Source organism: Mastacembelus armatus, chromosome 20, assembly GCF_900324485.2.
Source record: "Mastacembelus armatus chromosome 20, fMasArm1.2, whole genome shotgun sequence".
In the NCBI taxonomy this organism is placed as follows: domain Eukaryota; kingdom Metazoa; phylum Chordata; class Actinopteri; order Synbranchiformes; family Mastacembelidae; genus Mastacembelus; species Mastacembelus armatus.
This window is the reverse complement of record NC_046652.1, coordinates 11,334,219-11,350,619: the sequence shown is the minus strand read 5'-3', so window position 1 is coordinate 11,350,619 and position 16,401 is coordinate 11,334,219. Positions and strand designations below refer to the sequence as shown.

Here is a 16,401-nt window from a genome sequence, read left to right as displayed (position 1 = left end):
TTCTTTTGTGATTTTTTTAAAATTGATTTTTTTGCCCATCAGTCTACACTCAATAATCCAACATGACAAAGAAAAAAGCTGTTCATAGAAATTGTTGCAAATTTATTAAAAATCCAAACCTCTAATCTCTCATTTACAAAATATTTCAGACCCCTACTTCAGTACTTTGTAGAAATCCCTTTTGTAGCAATTGATGTGAAGATATGCAAAACTGATATTGAACTTTCCAAAAAGACAGTTAACCTTGTGTATCTTCATGTCATTATGGATTATTATTATAGATTGATGCAAAATTGATTGATGTTTAAAATTAAACCTTAATTCGTTTTCTAAAAAGTGACAGAGTAGGAATACTTTCCAAAGCCATTGTGCACTGACACTTTGTTTCCTCATTAGAACTTTTTGTGTAATTAATAGTGATTGATCAGTAGCATCATGAATAGTAAATTAAATTGCCAAAAGAATCTGAGAAACAACGTTATATTTCATTTAAGTACAGGACACCTGGAAAAAGAGTGTGAATGTCAACATTAACAATTGATTGTTGATCATATTGATCATATTTAAGATTTCGTTTTTTTGTTTTTTGGGTTTTTTTCTTGCGATATTCAAATCTCCAAGGTCTGGGTTCTACAAAATACTGTGATGTTCAATTGTCCTTTATGTTATTGATGAGTTAAACTGAGTGAATATCTTTCTTTAAAGTGAAGAGAAATTATGTAGTAAAAGTAAACCAAAACTTTTTTTGGAGTTGAAGATAGAAAAATGTATTTTATTCAAACAAATCAAACTATCCCAAGCAGATTAAACTATCACTAAGAACATTCAGCACATTCCAACTTCCAAAATACTCAAGGAAAATAGCAAAGTAATTCTTCTGCAAAATACCCACCATTGTTGAGTTGGTGGTTATGTTAAAGCCATCGACATTTTCAAATGGTGTTTTGCTCCCTGGTGGCCACTGAAATTTGAACGAAATGTTATTTAACCATAGTCCAAGGACATATTGATGTTTAAATAGTAAGGACGCTGACACTAGATATCAAACACAGCAGCTGCATAATCGATACATTGCCTTGTTTTATAGAAACAGCTTAATACATGATAGTTCTCTACAACTGTCTTGTTAACAAAAATAAAAATGTATTTCTAGCTTTTGATTTAGTTGTATCAAAATGGAAATTACAGCCTAAGGCCTGTCAAGTGACATTTACGTTACTGTAGAGTGAAGAGCAATATTTTAAAAATTAGAATTTACAGGAAAATAAAACTAAAAATAAAATAGTTCCTACAATTTAAGTCATGCCATTTTCAGTGTATTTTGAGATTAGTGACCCACCCTTTCCTCCTTTTGTTCAGCTTCCTTTGCAAGACTGAATCCCACCAAACAGAGTATAAATCCTCTCATGTTGAACATACAGTATGTGCAAGTACACATGCACTGGCTTTATAGTGTTCCTGTTAGTAGGCGGCGTTGTGGTGGAGAATTTGATGTAACAACCTATGTGTGTAGGTGACAAAGGCCCAGATATTTCACACTTATAAGATTAGACATGGTGAACACTAACCCTAACCAGCTAATAGGGACATTGCCACATTCTGAATTATAAAGAACTTTTTAAGGTGGTTATTTGGATGCTGCATGTATGGCTACTTGTATTGATGTTTTCTGCCTGTTGGTGGCCAAATGCAGGTTAAAGTTTAAACAGAGAACAAACCTGAAAAATATCATAGAGTGTAAAACTCTAGTAATGCTTGATTTTGATTGTGGGTTTATAAAAAATATAAAAATAACAGAAGTCAACTTCAAGCATTTTCAGTGTAGGTTTATTCTATTTTGCATTTTATTGTAGCCTATATTTTATTTATTTTATATTTCTATTATTTTTCTTAAATAAATAACAAGCGAATTTCTAAAGTGAGTAGGTTAATATTTGCCTTATTTTCAACTCGCCCCTATACAGGACACATTCAGCACAATAACAAAAACAAAAACAAAACAATGCGGCTGCGCGCTCTGCCGCGCTGTACGTGCGCGTTCGTGTTCGTTGCCATGGCGCCGAATGGAAACAACACAAACCAAGCAGAAAAGATGGACCGGAGCTTCTAGAGTGAGCCGTATATTCCCACTTAAAACCTACGAGTAGATTTCAGATGGATTTATTTGAACAGTCTGACACAGGTTGTTGTTTATGGGCTGCTGACGTCTTGTCCGCTGGCGGTTTTCAGACAGGCACAAGATGAAGGCGCACAGCAGTGAGGTGGGGGTGTTTGTCCGGATCAGACCAACCGCCAACTTCGCTGTAGGCCTCATTGAATGTCTTCCTGGTGGACAGGTAAACCTCATTAAGTAGCTAGCTAATGTCTGTGATCGAGGTGACTGCCATTCATAAGAAGGTTAAAGATGTTTTATCTCATAACCCCCGTATGATGTGTAAAATGCCATCCATCCGTCTGTCATCTACCACTTCTGTAGGAGCCAGTATTGCTCTTCTGGTTGTGATGATTAGATGTGATGATTTCTGGACAGTGGGTTTACTCCGGGTACTCCGGTTTCCTCCCACAGTCCAAAAACATGCATGTTAGGTTGATTGGTGACTCTAAAATTGCCCGTAGGAGTGAGTGTGAGTGGTTGTCTGTCTTTGTGTGTCTATATGTGGCCCTGCGACAGACTGGTGACCTGTCCAGGATGTACCCCTGCCTTCCACCCGAGAGAGAGCTGGGATAGGCTCCAGCAGATCCCCGTGACCCTGAGCCAGGAAAAGCGGGTATAGAAGATGGATGGATGGATTTCTGGACATACCAGGTGGTGGCGCAAGTGAATAGGTTTAAGACAGGAGAAATGGTTAGAAGAAGGATGGAGTTAACGTTAGTTAGAACATGTGACCGGTGTACATGGATCTATCAAGTTATTAAATAAAATATGGTTCTGAGAAATCAACTGAATCTTTATTTGCAATAAGCAAACAAAACACTGGTGTGGTTTTATTTGGTTTGGGTTTATTTTGGTGCTGGTGTTTGTTTACATTTTGAGTGGTACAGTGACCTATATTTCATTCAACCACTGGTGGCGCTGTTGAGGTTAAATGTATATATGTGGTGACTGTGCACTGGGTGTTTGGGTGATGTGAGGTCACACGGTTTTTACCGCCTTCACCTCCACAGACACCGTTTTGTCATCCATCTTCCAAGTCGATGCCATAGACCGCCAGTCCGGACTCTGGACTCAAAACATAAAGTCATTTTTACATTCATGAAGTTTGTAATAAAGAGCCTGGATTTCACGCACCCAAAGGCGACTAATGGTAGGACTAGTAGCTACACCTGGGCCTACCTAGCTTACCTTCATGACAGAGCAAGGAGCTGCCACCCATCCATCCATCACTGTCTTCTCAAGTAAGAAACATCTACAAGGTATGAACAAGTGTTTTTTTTTTAGAAAGGCTTTGACAGGAGAGGAGTCGAGAAAGCAATACAAAAGCAAAAATACCAGAGCTGTGGTCAAGGCAAGGCGAGTTTATTTGTACAGCACAGTTCATACACAGAGGAATTCAAAGGGCTTTACAGGAAGAAAAGACTAGTTAAATGTACATAGGCAAGAATTAATATAAAAAAACCAGTAAAACACTTTTAGTTGTCACTGACCTCATTGACAGAGGCTATGCAGAAGTGGTTCCTCAGGACCAGCTGCTACCCAAACATGGAAGAGTATGGTATCTTCTCCCTCATGGTGTCTACCACCCGAGGAAGAGGACACTACGAGTGGTTTTTGACTGTGGAGCAAGCTATTAAGGGACTTCATTGAATAGCCAACTCCCTCCCTCTTTGGTCTACTGACCAGATTCAGGCAAGAGAAAATTGCACAGATGACAGACAATCAGGCTGTGTTCCAACAGGTAAAGGTGTCACAGAAGCATGTGGACTTTCTCCACTTCCTGTGGTGGACATTGGGAGACACCTCAATCAGCCCAGTGGAGCACCAGAAAACAGTCCACCTCTTTGGAGCAGTTTCATCTCCAAGCTCTGCCAACTACACTTTGAGAAGGACTACAGCAGACTATAAGGGCATCTACAACAAACAGGTGACTGATTTGCAAGAGCTTCTATGTGGACGACTGATGTGGACTCAAAGGGAGGATTTCAGCTGCTGAAGTGGACAAGCAACAGTCGAACTGTGTTGTCATCCATTCCAGAGGGAAAGCGCTTTAAACGAACTAGACGGCTTCAACTGGAACAAGACAGCCTGCTTGTGGAGAAAGGAAAATGAGGTTATTGGTGGCTGCCCCCCCTGGTACTGACTCCTGGAAAGATAAAAGAGGAGATGAAAAGGAGCAGAGCTACTGTTTGTACAGAAACACTGTCAGTGAGTGATCTCTCCAGGGTAAGATTCAGAGAAGAAATCAGGACCTTGCAGAGTGGAGAATCTGTGTTGTGAAGAGCAAGAGTGACATCTACAGGTTAGATCTGGTACTGAAAAATGGTTTATAGGTTTATGTTTTATGTTGCAGAGGCCCAGTGCATCATATGAGATCAATGTATATATATGTCATAATATATATATGTCATAAAATATATGTGTGTATATATATATATATATATATATATATATATATATATATATATATATATATATATATATATGTGTATATACATACATACATACAGTATGCTGCTGCATTTGGATGTTTTCTTATGTTGATTTGTGTGACTTTGTATAAGCACTTTCATTGACTTTTAATTGTGTTTAAGCACTATATGAATAGAGACTCATTGAATTTGTGTTGGGCAAATTTAGAACTTTTTAAAAAAATATTTCATAGATAATATGATAAACAGACTAATCAAGAAAATGGCTAATCTACAATGCAAAATGGACATGCCATTTTTTTTTCTTTTAATGTATTTCTGATTCATATATAGATGTCCCTTAGAGGCATAAATAGAGGAAGTACAGTGACCAAGTGTTCAGACTATATTCATATCTGTAATGTATACAGTGGGTACAGAAAGTATTCAGACCCCTTTAAATTTTTCACTCTTTGTGTCATTGCAGCCATTTGCCAAAATCAAAAAAGTTCATTTTATTTCTCATTAATGTACACTCAGCACCCCATCTTGACAGAAAAAACCAGAAATGTAGAAATTTTTGCAAATTTATTAAAAAAGAAAAACTGAAATATCACATGGTCATAAGTATTCAGACCCTTTGCAGTGACACTCATATTTAACTCACATGCTGTCCATTTCTTCTGATCCTCCTTGAGATGGTTCTGCTCCTTCATTGGAGTCCAGCTGTGTTTAATTAAACTGATTGGACTCGATTAGGAAAGACACACACCTGTCTATATAAGACCTTACAGCTCACAGTGCATGTCAGAGCAAATGAGAATCATGGGGTCGAAGGAACTGCCCAAGGAGCTCAGAGACAAAATTGTGGCAAGGCATAGATCTGGCCAAGGTTACAAAAGAATTTCTGCAGCACTCAAGGTTCCTAAGAGCACAGTGGCCTCCATAATCCTCAAATGGAAAAAGTTTGGGATGACCAGAACTCTTCCTAGGCCTGGCTGTCCAGCCAAACTGAGCAATCGTGGGAGAAGAGCCTTGGTGAGAGAGGTAAAGAAGAACCCAAAGATCACTGTGGCTGAGCTCCAGAGATGCTGTAAGGAGATGGGAGAAAGTTCCACAAAGTCAACTATCACTGCAGCCCTCCACCAGTCGGGGCTTTATGGAAGAGTGGCCCGACGGAAGCCTCTCCTCAGTGCAAGACACATGAAAGCCTGCATAGAGTTTGCCAAAAAACACATGAAGGACTCCCAGACTATGAGAAATAAGATTCTCTGGTCTGATGAGACTAAGATTGAACTTTTTGGCATTAATTCTAAGAGGTGTGTGTGGAGAAAACCAGGCACTGCTCATCACCTGCCCAATACAATCCCTACAGTGAAACATGGTGGTGGGAGCATCATGTTGAGGGGGTGTTTTTCAGCTGCAGGGACAGGACGACTGGTTGCAATTGAAGGAAAGATGAATGCGGCCAAGTACAGAGATATCCTGGAAGAAAACCTCTTCCAGAGTGCTCAGGACCTCAGACTGGGCCGAAGGTTCACCTTCCAACAGGACAATGACCCTAAGCACACAGCTAAAATAACAAAGGAGTGGCTTCGGAACAACTCTGTGACCGTTCTTGACTGGCCCAGCCAGAGTCCTGACCTAAACCCAATTGAGCATCTCTGGAGAGACCTGAAAATGGCTGTCCACCAACGTTCACCATCCAACCTGACAGAACTGGAGAGGATCTGCAAGGAAGAATGGCAGAGGATCCCCAAATCCAGGTGTAGAAAACTTGTTGCATCATTCCCAAGAAGACTCATGGCTGTACTAGCTCAAAAGGGTGCTTCTACTCAATACTGAGCACAGGGTCTGAATACTTATGACCATGTGATATTTCAGTTTTTCTTTTTTAATAAATTTGCAAAAATTTCTACATTTCTGTTTTTTTCTGTCAAGATGGGGTGCTGAGTGTACATTAATGAGAAATAAAATGAACTTTTTTGATTTTGGCAAATGGCTGCAATGACACAAAGAGTGAAAATTTTAAAGGGGTCTGAATACTTTCCGTACCCACTGTATGTTGAAACCTCTTCCATATTTACCTATTTTACAGCCAAGTCTACTTAAAGTATTCACCAGGCAGTTTGACCTTCAGATTTTCATTGTGTTTATTCCTGAAAGCCAATACAGAGGGTACGCTGTGACATAATATCAATTTATGCAAAATACTCTTCTATTTTGGTTTTTAGAGAGTGAACATTTACCATAGAAAAGAGTCCAGGAAACTCAAAGACTCCAAAAACGGGCAGCCAAACTCCTGGTCATTCCAGCTGGATGGGATTCTGCAGGATGTATCCCAGGAAGAGGTGTACACTCAAGTGTGTAGGAGGGTGGTACAGGGAGCACTGGATGGCTATAATGGTAAATCTGTTTATCTACTTAAAACCAACAATGTGTGGTCTAGCATAACTAACATAAGCATAACCAATTTAATGCCAGTGCACTGTATTTTTGTTGGTTTTGGGGGGTGTTTGGTCTAATTTAACTTCACAGAGGCATGTTAATAGACTTGTTTATGACTTTCTGCTTTGTATCTGACAGGTACAGTTATGTGCTTTGGGCAGACAGGTGCAGGAAAAACCTATACCATGTCAGGATCTACAAAATCATACAAGCAGCGGGGAATCATTCCACGGGCTCTTCAGGAGGTACCTCTCATTTTATGAAGATATTCAATTGTGAAACAAGCTGTCTGCTACACTTATATATATATATGACATTAAATCTCTAATATGGTGTTCAGGTGTTTCAGGAGGTGGAAAAGAGAACTGAGTATTCCATCTCAGTACATATGTCCTACCTGGAGATCTACAATGAGACCCTGGTGGACCTTCTGTCACCACTGCATGGCGCATCCCACAGGTCTCATCGGGGTAAGCTGGTGATTGACGAGGTGGGCAGAGAGGTCTTCATTAGAGGTCTGTCTCTTCACCCAGTTCACAGTGAAGAGGTGGCACTAAACCTGCTGTTTGAGGTGTGTGAACTTCTGGGTTTTTACAGCTTCTAAACTCTGTCATGAAAAATTTTATGGCATAAAGTAGATTTTAAAATTTACACACCTACCTTAAAAAAGTTGTTCTGTCTTTACTCAGGGTGAGATGAACCGCATTATTGGATCTCATGCTCTGAATAGGAACTCTTCCAGGTCCCACTGTATCTTTACGATACATATAGAGGTATGAGTATAGTTACTATCATGCATTACTCTGTGGTTTACTGTAGCTTTGGTGCTCAGATGTGCATCTTTCTTACATTCTTTGTTTTGGGCCATTGTTTAAAGAAGGACAAAATGTCTGTCTTGATCACAGTCTCGCTCACGGACTTTGTCTGCTGCCACATATGTCACCTCAAAGCTGAATCTGGTCGATTTGGCAGGATCTGAGAGAGTGGGAAAAACTGGGGTGAGTGACCTCAGCTGAACACTCCCAAACATCTTACATTCTTTGAATTGAGTAATGTTCAGGTGTGTTAGAATCCTTTTCTAGTCTCTCATTCTATTTCAGACTTGGTGAGTGCAAGGTCTTACCATTTTTTTTATTAAAGAGAAAAAAGAAAATAACTTTATGATTTGTCATATAGAAATCACAATTTTCCTTTTTCCACAATTCCTTTCATCTTCCTATCCTTCCAGTCAGAGGGTCAGATGTTCAAGGAAGCCACATACATCAACAAGTCCTTGTCGTTCCTGGAGCAGGTCATCCTGGCTCTGGCAGATCGTCGCAGAGACCATGTCCCTTTCAGACAGACGAAACTCACACATGTCCTGAAAGACTCACTGGGTGAGAATGCCAGTAATATCAGATACCTGATAGTCGGTACTCCAAGTGTTTATTTGTTGTGCAATAAAACAAAGTGTGGTTCTGTAGGAGGGAACTGCAACACTGTGCTTGTGGCCAACATCTACGGTGAAGCTGCACAGATAGAAGAAACAGTAAGGAGTGGAATATATGATGTAAACAAAAGGCAGTCTCTTTTTACTGCACACTATGTGTTTTCCCATCTGGGTGATAATTAATATGCTTTGCAGCTCTCTGCTCTGCGTTTTGCTCACAGAATGAAGGGTGTCAAGACTGATCCTGCAGTTAATAAACACTTGGATCCAGCAGTGAGTTCACACGATAACACAATACTGCAAAACTACCCTGGGAACTTAAACCTGGGTGATTACAGTTTGCACTGTGCCATGCTGTTTGTGCCGTTCATTAGACAACAGAGATAGGAACTTGAATTGGTGACTCATACTCTCTGTAATCCTTTAACACATTATATTGTCCATCTGCCAACAACAGACATGTGACACCTAGAGAAAAAAAAAAAACACACACACACAAAAAGGTGTGTGGATGACTGGATGTAGTATTAATGTCTGCTGTTGTTGAAGTGTTGTGTTTGGTGTTAGGCTTGTCATCTAGAACACATGCTTCTTGCTCATAGTGCTTCAGATTTATGGTTATTTGCAAAACTCAAAACCTGTTATATAGCAGAAATGTCAAGTAATGTGGTAATGGTTATGTATTATATCAAAAGGTTGCAAATCAAAAACGTTTCGTGATCCAGATTTGTTCTGCCACATCCAGTTTGCCCAAAACATATACAGTAGTCTGTATTTTGAGTTATTTTGAATATTTGTTTGCAGATTTATAAAGTTCAACAAGGGGAAAAACCTCATGGAATAGACACATTAAGAAAACTTTAGAGATTTGGGATTTTTTTAGTCAAACCGCTTACATCACACTCACTGTAACTACTCACCCATTGGGGCCCACCAGAGACTTGAGGCTTGACTGTGACTCTAATTGAAAGACTTCTGACTTGTTCTAGATTTGCATTTTGCAGCTCAGAAACATCTCTCTGAGAACAAAGTGATCACATGACATTTTCTGTTGTGATTAGCTTCAGATTAAGGAACTGCAAAAGGAGGTACAGATGCTCAAGGATGAACTATCCATCCACAATACACTGGTAAGACCCCGCAGCAATATTGAAACATATATAATATATATATATATATAAATATATTATATATATATATATAATATATATATATATATAAACCCAACAAATCCCTTATGAGCAAGCACTTGGTGACAGTAGAGAAGAAAAACTCCCTTAACGGAAGAAAAAACTTCCAGCAGAACCGGACTTAGTTTGCCTCAACCGGTTGGGGTGAGTGGATAGAGCAGAGAGAAAAGAACAGCAACAATAAACAACAAATAGACACTGCAGGTTGGTGGGGCCAGTAACTGCACATCAGCAATATACAGCTCCAGGACCAGGGACACCTGCAGAAGGTACAGAGAGAGAGAGAGAGCATAAAGTTAGTGACATTCAGTGGTGGAATATACATGTGAGGAAGGAGGAGAGGAGAAGAGGGGAAGGTAGGGTTAGGGTTAGGGTTGGGGTTAAGGTAGGGGAGCTCAGTGCACTGATGGTCCTTGGGCAGTCTAGGCCTATAGCAGCATAACTAAGAGATGGTTCAGGGTTACCTGAAGCCAGCCCTAACTATACACTTTGTCAAAAGGAGGGTTTTAAGTCTAGCCTCATAAGTGCACAGAGTGTCTGCCTCCTGAACCCAGACTGGGAGCTGGTTCCACAGGAGAGGAACTTAATAGCTAAAGGCTCTGCCTCCCATTCTACTTTTGGAAACTCTGGGAACCACAAGTAGACCTGCACTCTGAGAGCAAAGATTGGGATAATATGGTACTATGAGGTCTTTAAGGTATGAAGGAGCTTTATCATGAAGGGATTTGTATGTCAGAAAAAGGATTTTAAATTCTATTCTGTATCTTACAGGGAGCCAATGAAGAGAAGCTAATATACGGGAAATATGATCTCTCTTGCTAGTTCCTGTCAGGAGGTTTTTAGGCCCAAATGCAATAACTTCTGTTTTCTCTGAATTTAAAAGTAGAAAGTTACTGATCATCCAGGCCTTTATGTCAGTTTGACACACCTGAAGTCTGGTTAAGTGGTTTGTGTTAACAGGTTTCATACATAGATACAACTGAGTGTCATCTGCATAGCAGTGGTAATTAATAGAGTGCTTCCTAATAACATTACCTAAAGGAAGCATGTACAAGGTGAACAGAATCGGTCCTAGCATAGAACCTTGTGGAACTCCATAACTAACTTTCGTGCGGGTGGAAGGTTCATCATCGACATGAACAAACTGGAATCTGTCCGATAAATAGGATTGGACACGTTTTAATGCTGTTCCTCTGATACCAGTCACATGGTCCAGTATCTGTAATAAGATAGTTTGGATATTGGTCTATAATTAGCCAAAACTCCTGGATCAAGACTAGGCTTTTTGAGTAAAGGTTTGATTACTGCAGTCTTAAAGGCCTGTGGTACGTAACCTGATACTAGAGATAAATTTACCAAGTCTAATAAAGATGAGATAATTAATGGCAGGGTGTCTTTAAACAGTCTAGTCAGGATGGGGTCTAAGAGACACGTTGATTTAGGTTTGCAGTATGTCTCACTACTCCAATCCAAGTGCCCCATGTTACACATTGTTACACATACACATTAAATTTAATCGTTCACCTTACACCAGGTGAACCGGCCAAACATCACATATGAGCCATTGTCTGAAGCCCAGCTGGCTGAGATCAACAGTCAGGTTCAGATGTACCTAGATGGACGCCTGAAGGAAATAAATGTAAGACCATCATAAAGAACACAGCTATTAATACTTTCTGATGCGTTTTATTGTAGTTTTCATTCTAAAACGTTTTTTTTTTTTTTTCCTGGTCTACAGATCATAAGTATCAGGCAGGTCCAAGCTGTGTTTGCCCAGTTCAAGCTTGTTGTGCAGTGAGTATCATCTACTTTGTGAAGTCTCCAGTACATACAGTGTATATTTACACAAATTTAGGAACAATTTATTATTTATGTTTGTATGTGAGCAGGGAACAGAGGCAGATGGTGAAGACTCAGCTATGCCAGATGTACAACTTGGTTGAGAAAGATCAGAGTGCTAACACATCTTCTCTCAAGGTATTAACTAAAGGCACATCATGTAAATGATCAATTTTACCAGTAAATTGTTTGCCTGTAGTACCAATGAAAGCCTCTTTAGTGAACGGTTCATTGTGGCTGAGGTTTGATCAGTTGTTGTGCTGTAAATTCTTTAGGAGTGGGATAGCAAAGACTGCAGTGAGGATGCGGAGGCTGGCGGTTCAGATGTGTGTGCTGAGTCACAGAAGCAGACGCCGCATCCGAGTTTGACTAAATCCAAAATTGTGAAGTCCAGGGACAAACAGATGTAAGTTGAAATTTAGATTAAAACTAGTAAAGTAGTATTTTTTTCATAATAATGCAAATATGTTAATTTTCCCATTAAGTCTAATATTGGGCAGAAACATAGATTTTGTGTAATCGTCATTGAAAGTGACTGGCTGGGAGGTCATTAAAAAGTAACTATGCCGTAAGATTCTGTCGGAGGCCTCTGTGTCAGCATACTTCAATAATACAACAGAGCTGGGGAGCAGCTATGGGAGAAGGTGTGTCCTTGTGGTTATGCGATGTGTCATGTAGAAGGTCGGAGGACACAAGGGGGACTGTTCCCTGCTCAGTATAGCATGGTCAGAGTTAGAACTAACAACCATGACAAGTTACTTTTCTCCGCTGTTTTACACAGGGAGCTAATAGAGCTTTGACAGTCACTGCAAACATGTTTATGGTCCTTTGACAAAATCACTGAGTTCGATTTCTAAGCAATTAAAGATAATGTACCAAACCCTGAGTTACTTTCAGTTTGATTAGTAGTTCCTACTTTTTCACCAGATGTGCCTGCGGAGAGATATTGTAATGCATGTCGCCAAACATCAAAGTGGGAACAAAGGTGTTAATGGCACACTCTATAGAAGTGCATGGTGATAGTGATTTCATAGTTTGCCATGCAGTGAAGTGGTAGGTTGGTGTGTGAATTTCTGTCATTGCTGTTTGTGGCCAGAGTTTGGAGGGTGAATGCTACAGATTTGTCTACAGTGAAAGCATATGAACACACACTCTTCATCACAGTTTAGCATTGGATTTATCTTTGTCACATATTAGTTACTGCATTTATTGCCAGGCCAATTCCAGCTGCTTTCTTTTTTTTTTTTTTTTATGTATCATCTTTGATGTCTCACGCAATCTTTTTATTTATTTTTTTTCCATTTGCTTGTTCTTTCTTTTACATGTTCTGTTATGTTCTGTCATGTTCTTTGGTTTCACAAATGGTACACTCAATGTAATAATCCAGCCAAAACAAGAGACAAGGAGAAGGGAGTCCTGCCTCAAGGAAGCGACTGGAGAGTGAATCCAAATCAAAGCTGAGCTCTATCCAGACACCTGACAGGGAACAGGAGTCTCAAGAGCTAGATACAATGACCACGGACACACAGGAGTCACAACTACCTGGCAATGAACCCCTTCAGTATGTGTATGATATAAATATAGTGATATCAATGAAATGCTCAGACACCAGTCCTATAGTGTGAAAACAATGTTTTATCTCCTGGCCTCCCCAGGACTCCTCCATCCAAAGCAGATGCATTTGAGGACTTTAAAGTGGGACAAGGCAGCACGATTAACAGTATCCTTAAAGAGAACAAGGCTGTGCTGCTGGAACGCCACGGTCTTCTTCGACAGCTCACAGAAGAGATCAACAGCATCAAGAAAGAGATTGATTGCACAACCGCTACCATACAGCAGCAAAAAGAAAAGCGAGAAACCCAAGGTACTTTGCATATGTCATGTTTTGGTCAGCAACACAGTGGCAGATGTTTGATTTCTTCTTTGGTGCTCTTAATGATCCCATGACTCTAAATCTGGACTTTATTTATGCAGTGTGCTTCTGTCAAAGCTTTTTATATTCTGAAGTGTGATCCAGTTAAGGATACAAGTACAGGACAGGATTGTTGTGACAGATTTGACTGGTGATTGAATGGATAACCCAAAACCTGGGCACACGTCACATATGGAAACAAGAAATATAGACATTAGAAACACTATTAACTACTTGTGAAGACTTGACTGAAGTGCCTGACAAAATACCTGTAAGCTTGAAGATGTTTATATATATATATAATTTTTTTTATCAATTTGTGTCAGAGCCAGATGCCAGTTTGTTATTGAAGATCAAAGAGCTGAAAGCCCAGTACCAGCAGAGATATGAGGCGCTGCGCGACATCAAGGCAGAGGTCAATTACTGTCAACACCTCGTGGATCAGTGCAGAGTGCGTCTGCTCTCTGGTCAGTTCTTTAAAGTCTTATATTTATATTTATATTTATATTTATATATATATATATATATATGTATGTATACTGCCTACCTGATAGATCATAAAACTTACACAACTTGAACATTATTGGCAGTCAAGGTTACTCATAGTAGTCCATTTCTCATGTGTCAGAATTTGAAATCTGGTATAAGCAGACTTTCATGTTACCTGAGGAGGAGCTGGAGTTAACTGTGGATAAGACCCTTGAACAAGTGAGTTTGTCATACTGTATACCACATATTTTGTTGATTTTAGGAGAAGAAAAGATAATATAACCCCAAAGGCAGACAGATATTAAAATGAGAATGTATTTTAACATAGTTTCTGGTTATGGTTTTACTAAGTAAGTACTCTTAATAGGGTTCCCAAACTTTTGGTAGCATTTAATTTTTAGGCTAACATTGTATTTCACAAGTAGAATTTAAAAATTGCTGTGCATTATCATACTGAACTGATATTGATTGTGTTGAGCTGTAATAGAATGTGAGTAATGTTTATAAACACAATTTCCTGATATTTTCAGAAAGAGTACTGCCAGAAGTCTTCAGAGCTGCTAGAGAACGAACTTCGGACTGATGACCGCAGTGCTGAGTCCTTCTACAATGCTCGCTACAGGGCGCTGAAAAGAGTATGTATCTTCCTTTTAACAGCTGCTTTAATGCAGATTTTTCCTCATTTGATCTAAGTGGTTAGAACCAGTAACTGTTAAAATACAACGTTTGATTTCTTCCCCTTCAGAGGAACAGCAGGGTGCCACCTGTTACTCCAGTGCAGAGGAACTCATCCGCTGGGTCTGGACAACAAAAACATCTTCCAGTTGTCAAGTGAGTCTTATGGATAAACTAAAGTCCATGAACTATGACATCCACGAGTGCAGCGTAATTTCCCTTTTTAAAAAAAGTCCTTAATTTTTTTTTTCTTCTCTTGGTCGTCTTTCCACATGTAATCTTTCATATGTAATTTGTGGTTTGTACATAAATCACAAACAAAAGACACAACACTATGAGTCATTTCTTAAATGAAAAGTAAAATTTATTATTCCTGAACCACAAAATAGACTTCTTTGGTTGTACAAATTCACTAGTTACAGTCTTGTATGAGCTCTAACCCTTGACCCTAGGACTTCTGACCCTTTCCCTCCAACCTCTTTGCAAGTAAAAGCCCCCAAAGCCAAACTCAAGACAAAAGATAAACACTAAAACTTGAAACACTGCATTAACAATGTAGTGAACCCCATCTGGAAAAAAACATTTACCTATTGTACGTTAAAGAGATATTAGCCATTGCAAATGTTGTCATACTGAATTTCACTCAGTGAGAGCAAAATGAAAAGCTATAATTAGAAGACCCTACATTAAATTAACACAAATTGCTACTATGCTGTGATTCTGCAAAAATATCTGTCAGATACATAAACTGACAGTATGTCAAGCAATGTACTGAACATCTGAATGAGATCAATGTCTTGAGAGGAATTTCTAGTAATTTCTGCCTCTCGTGGCTCTCCCATTAACAAACCAATATACATGCAGAGAGCGTCCCAACACCAAGCCTCTCCGAACCCAGATATCTCAGCAGTCCAGACACTCACCTGGTCTATGTCAAGACTGGCTCAGTTTCACACCCAAAGTCTGCTTTTCTTTCAATATTTGTACATTATTCACAAAATAAATGATTTTCAGTGGCATCAGATTTAAATTAACCATAAAGACAAAAAATAAAACACCTGCTACCTTCACATCACTCTGGAATAACTCCAGATGAAGCAACTATAGATAGTGATTCACATTGATAAAATTAAAAACTACCCCCTAAAGCAGGGCAAGGTAAAGTACCGTTGATTAATATCTGATGTTAAAAAGACAGAAAATAATCTGAATGTTTTAGCGTCTGTAAAACTGCCTGACTAATGCTGCTCTCTCTAGTGGGAATGTAAATCTGGACAGATGTGCTAGTTTTTGCCTAAGCAGTCAAATTCATAGTTATGCTTACCTCAAAAATAAAAATGTTTATAATGTAGACTTGATACAGAATGATATGTAATTTGTTAGTTTATTGACCCATAATTTTATCATTAAAATCTTCAATGATACATTATGAAATATTGCTGCCATCCTCTAGAACCCAAGTAGACTGGATGCTTTAAAATGTGTAAAACACAAGGCCTTCAGTTTAAGTAAAACATTATAGTCTTAAAATGCAATTAAGTGGAAGTGCAAAAAAGAATATGTTCTGTGTTTTTAAAATGCTCTCCACAGCTTGTGACTGTGAAGGTAGCAAGATGTTCCCTCCTCACTTAGTATATACACTCCTGTCCACCAAAGTCTTAAGAAACCCCCAACATTTTACAGTTTTTGCTGAAAACCTAAAAAATATCATTCAAGACATTAGTATAGTTATGACCCATTTCTTCTCTTCCAGTATTTTTTTTTTTTTTTAACAAAACCACTGGATGTGCACAAAACAAAACAAAAAAAAACCTAGGGCTGTGCCAAATATCAAATTCTATACTGCATCGCAA

The 16,401-nt window shown here is 39.1% G+C and overlaps 1 protein-coding gene across 4 annotated transcripts; it reads left to right on the top strand.

Annotated features, from left to right (window-relative positions):
• Positions 1 to 2,043: 2,043 nt before the first annotated feature.
• kif9 (kinesin family member 9) lies at positions 2,044 to 16,331 on the top strand. 4 transcript variants are annotated; one of them, XM_026292503.2, is made up of 21 exons: positions 2,044 to 2,111; positions 2,230 to 2,336; positions 6,801 to 6,972; positions 7,153 to 7,259; positions 7,355 to 7,585; positions 7,704 to 7,787; positions 7,920 to 8,012; positions 8,243 to 8,390; positions 8,478 to 8,542; positions 8,639 to 8,716; positions 9,505 to 9,573; positions 11,168 to 11,272; positions 11,372 to 11,427; positions 11,523 to 11,610; positions 11,748 to 11,878; positions 12,860 to 13,033; positions 13,128 to 13,336; positions 13,711 to 13,851; positions 14,013 to 14,092; positions 14,404 to 14,508; positions 14,619 to 16,331. In XM_026292503.2, the coding sequence occupies exons 2-21, from the start codon at positions 2,241 to 2,243 to the stop codon at positions 14,706 to 14,708; spliced, it is 2,322 nt and encodes a 773-aa protein (XP_026148288.1). In that variant the 5' UTR covers positions 2,044 to 2,111; positions 2,230 to 2,240; the 3' UTR covers positions 14,709 to 16,331. The 4 variants fall into 4 exon arrangements, with proteins under 4 accessions (XP_026148288.1, XP_026148286.1, XP_026148289.1 ...); XM_026292501.2 differs by having other exon boundaries at positions 11,520 to 11,610; XM_026292502.2 differs by having other exon boundaries at positions 2,072 to 2,118; positions 11,520 to 11,610.
• The last annotated feature ends 70 nt before the right edge of the window (positions 16,332 to 16,401 follow it).